Consider the following 4,586-nt stretch of genomic DNA (forward strand, 5'->3'; position numbering starts at 1 on the left):
ATAAGAAGATTTGTTGTATGGTATCGTATTCATTAGAATTTTGAGGTCAGTGCTGTTCATTTGTTTGACCCCAAAGGCAGGGGATGGATCACTATGGGAAACAATAGGACTTGGTCTTGAATTCAGAATTCTTGCCCCTTTGGGTGATGGAAACTTCGGAGGAAGTCAGAGCATAAACCTCAGCAGCTCACAATTTTGTATTATTCGCCAAGGGAAGAAAATTTAGGCGACACAAAGGACATTTACGAGGCTTGCCAGGAAGCAGCAGCTCGGGAAATGACATAAATTGCCACTTTAGAGAAGGTAGCTGACAAAAGCTGTACTTTATGAAGAACTTGGGGACAGAGGGACACCCACAACTTATGCACTGATCTGGTTTCTAACACGGCTTGTGTTTCCCCAGATGTCAGTTTCCCTTTAAATCAGAGATCCATCTTTTTGGAATAGAGGATGCTTTTACCATCCTGTCCTGTCTTATCTCTCCTAGGACTTCCTGTTCTTGGGCGCCAACATCCAGTACATGAGAGTTTGAGGTCAAGGAAAAAGACGGAGCTTGGAGGCCACAGCTGGATCAGCCAGTTGCATTTCCAGATGTGCAGGATATTCCCAGATCTTCTGGGAGGATGAAGACTTCTGCTCTCAGCTCTGGGGGCGAGGTCTGCATGGCCCCTTCCCCACACTCCTCCTCTTCTGGAGGTGCACCCACACCTTCTCAGACTCTGGAGTTTTCTTTCAGCTCTAGAACAGACAATTCTCCCCACTGGCCTGTATAACCTTTAAGGATAAGCACCATCTTTTTTATTCACCGTCTGACCCTTGTGCCAAGCAGAGTGCCGGCACAGAGTATGTGCTCAATAAATATTTATTGTATGGTTCAAAGAATGAGCCACCTGAACCTCCAGCTGAACCTCCCTATCTCCCACCCTCTTTGTCCTACGGAGTCTTTGGATGGTCAGCTCCATCTGTGGTCTCCAAAGTTCCACCCTGACCACACTCCCCCTTTATCATCAGGCGCTGCCGTGCGGACCTCCATGAGAGAATGAGGAATTCTGCTCCCCACCCAACTCTGGGCCTGGTGCTGGTGCCCGCTTTTTAAGGTGCTTGTCCATCTCAGTTCAGGGACAGTTCATGGGCAGTTCATGGGCTCGCTTTGCTATGCGGCCCCTCCCTCACTTCTTGCCTGCGGGTGGACACCGGAGCCAGTGAGTCTCCCAGTGCAAAAACTCAGCCTCCTGCTGTTTTCCCTATTGAAATGGATGTAAATTAGGAGGAAATGGATGTCTAGGCTTTTGGTCCAACGCAGATAAAAAGCTTATCCAACCATTGTTTAATAAGAGTCAGGCCTGGAGGAAAAGGCCTTGATTTCTAAACACCACACCACCAGCCTTAGATCACACTTGCTGAAGAGTCGTTTGGAGATATATAGTTGGCTCCCCAGGGACTAGAAATCAGAAGCCTCTGTTTGATATTTTTTGTTGTGTTAATGAGCAGATGGATGGAGCTGCCGGCTAATAGATAATTCACAGGGAATAGGCTCACTTACCCGTATGTAACAGAGATGCATTCCAAGACAGGACAATGTGCAGTCACCCACCTAACAGCAGAATAAACCTTGGCTTCCCCTCCTCCCTCCTCTTTCCTTTTGTTCACTTTTCCACCACCATCATCCATCCCTATGGTGGCCTGGAGAAGGGCTCAAGGGCTTTGTCCAGTACTAGCCATGAGGCATTGAGCAGGTCCTTTTCCCCCTCAGGGTCCTCACCTATTAAATAAGGATGATAGTAAGAGTAGCCACTTCCTACGGCTGTTATAATGATGATGTTAGGTAATCCATGTCAAAGGATTTATTTAGCCATAGTGGGCTTCGATATTTATTGGCTGGACATGCTTACCTATTTCCTATTTGTTGGCATCGAGCTGCTTGGCATGGGGGAAGTAGAAGCAGCTCAGACCCAGTTCCAGTTCCAGTGCCTCAGATACGGTGGAAAGAGTCCATCTTGATTCCAACTGACTTGCTTTTGGTTCCTGGCAAGGCATCACTAAGCCTCAGGGTCCTCAAGTGTCAAATGTGACTGGGGACCTCTCCTTACAGGGTGACCAGGGACTTGATGTGTTCACGGCAAGCTTTCAGGGGTGCCTAGGGCATAACCTACTTGATACAATTATCACCTGCCTCACTTTGGGGTCACAGAAGCAGACCCATATTTGCATTCTTAGCCAGGCACCTTCATTTCTCAGGTCTTCTCCAGATGCCTCTCTGAAGGATTCTATCAGGGAGAGAGGGGGAAACCCTGAGACACTTTCTCCCACCATGACTCAGTGCTCAATAGTTTTCTACTCCTATCCCTCCTCCTTTCTCTTTCCTCTGGCCCAGCATCCATAAAACTGCCAGGAGCTTCTGTTTGGGGCTTCCTCACCAGTGACACGACTCCAGATCCACCTGGTCTGCCGGCATGCCTTTTAATAGGGAAAATGGAACTGAACCAGGGCATGTGGGGAGAGTCAGTACTTTCTCTGGTTTGAGCTTCTTGCTTATACTATCAGAGTGAGTGACTAAATGCCTCACTGGTACTTGCATTTTGGCTTCTCGCTGCTTTAATCAACTGCTCTGACACTTGGCAACTCAGCTCTCTCTCCAACTCTGCCGAACTCTGGACAATAAATAATGCTTCGGTGAACAGCTACATCCATACGTCAATTCTTATTCATACATCCATACAGGTATAATGCAGGCACTAAATGTCCAGAAATGAAACCCAATTATTTAAAGAGACTGTTCCATGAGTTTAGCAATTGAGTATTTGCTTAATCTCTCTCTTCTTTCACACTTGCCCCTTCTCCTGAAGTGATGCCTGAGTGTATAGGGGAGGGAGCTCACATGGAATTATAGCAGTGGAGTGGGGTGTGGGGATTGCGTAGTAAAGAATTTAGCCTTGCTCAAAGTGAGGTCCGGTCTTTGCCCTCAGCCCATGAGAGGTCATCTCTAAGCCCTTGGGAAGTCCTGCCTGATAAGAATGTCTTTGTCTACCTGGGGGCATTGGACCATGCCAGACAGTCTAATAGTATGATCTATGGTGGGGGCTTTAGGTCACTTGGTATCATCTGGACCTCCAAAGTGGCTAGAGATTGTGGTCACCCATGTGGGTGGTCAACTGCCAATAAAGATTCTAGACTCTAAGGCTTGGGTGAGCTTCCCCAGTCAGTCACGCTGCATGCATATTGTCACACGCTGGTGCCAGGAGAATAAGGCCAGCCACAAACCCACAGGGAGAGATCAACTGGAAGCTGTGCACTTGGAACTTTCCCGGACTCTGCCCAATGCACTTCTTCCCTTGGCTGATTTTAAATGGTATCTTTTCCCTTTAATGAACTGTTAACCATGAGTATAACAGTTTTCCATGAGTTTTGTGAGTCCTTCTAGTGAATTATGGAACTCATGGGTGGCCTTGGGGGACTCTGTGTCATAAGTTGCAGTTGATATGAGAAATAAGGTTGGTCTTGTGGATCGTATCACCTCTGACTTCACAAGGGGTCTCCTGTTCTCTAGCTCCTTTGATCAACAGACACACTGCTGGCCTCAGACACTGAGCATGAGGCCAATGACACATCTGTTCTCTGTGGCCTGGCTGAGCCTGGAGGGTCCCCACCTCCTGCTTCCAGAGGACTCATCCTCAGCTCTGCTCTTGTTGGTTCTGCAAATCCTGTATTGATCAGGCTCCCTCATTACACACTTCGGAATCCACTCTGGTTAGTATAAGCAGAAAGCGGGGTTCAGTCTTCAAGGCTTTGAAGACTATCAATAGTTGCAACGCCCCCTCCCCCATGTACAGTAAGTCCTCACTTAACATTGTTGCTAGGTTCCGCAACCTTAAGCAAAATGACATATAGTAAAACTAATTTTACCATTGATATAAACAAGAGTTAAGTTCCTATGGCATCTCATCAATGTTATAATGAAATGACGTTGATGACATTACTCAACGATCTGCTGTATATGTCTTTGGTCCAGACCTTCTTCCGAGATCTCAACCTGTCCCCTAACTACAGGCTTGACGTCCCCCTCAGGCTGACTGGATTTGGGGGCTGCACCTGGTTCATGTGATGAAGGAATCTGGAAAGGCATCCTGAGGATTTCTCCCTTGAGTCTGGTGCATAAATCCCCCTCCATCATCACATCTACCTGGGCCTCCTCCCAGCCCGCAGAGAAATGCAAGTAGTAAAACACAGAATACAGCTGCTTTATGGGCCAGAAAAAAACTGATTTCCCACCTGGGGCCACTAAAAATCCAGAGCTATATTCTCTACTTCCCTCGGAGAAGAATTTCCTCCGCTGCAAGTGATCTCATGAGGCCCTTAATGCAGACCTATCAGCAGAAACCCCAAAGCAGGTAGGCAGACTGTTTTTAAAAAGATGCTCTCATCACTACCACCTCACCTTGGGTGCAGCGGTAGACCTAGAGCCATCACCTACACACACCCCCAACCCAATCAAGCACAACTTGCTTTCAGCCCCGCCCCTCCACCCCAGTGAGCTTTCTGGACCTGAAGTTCGATCAACAGTGGTTCTCTAAGAACTGCCCCTACAG

The 4,586-nt window shown here is 47.7% G+C and overlaps 1 protein-coding gene across 1 annotated transcript in view; it reads left to right on the forward strand.

The window, feature by feature from the left end:
* LBP (lipopolysaccharide binding protein) overlaps nt 1-2,640 on the forward strand; it is a 22,056-nt gene extending 19,416 nt beyond the window's left edge. Inside the window, 1 exon segment of the mRNA XM_011366599.2 lies at nt 488-2,640. Within this exon segment, the coding sequence (XP_011364901.1) occupies nt 488-532 (45 nt within the window). The 3' untranslated portion in view covers nt 533-2,640.
* Nucleotides 2,641-4,586: the final 1,946 nt, after the last annotated feature.

The sequence above is a fragment of the Pteropus vampyrus genome, unplaced genomic scaffold (genome assembly GCF_000151845.1).
Source record: "Pteropus vampyrus isolate Shadow unplaced genomic scaffold, Pvam_2.0 Scaffold125, whole genome shotgun sequence".
Classification (NCBI taxonomy): domain Eukaryota; kingdom Metazoa; phylum Chordata; class Mammalia; order Chiroptera; family Pteropodidae; genus Pteropus; species Pteropus vampyrus.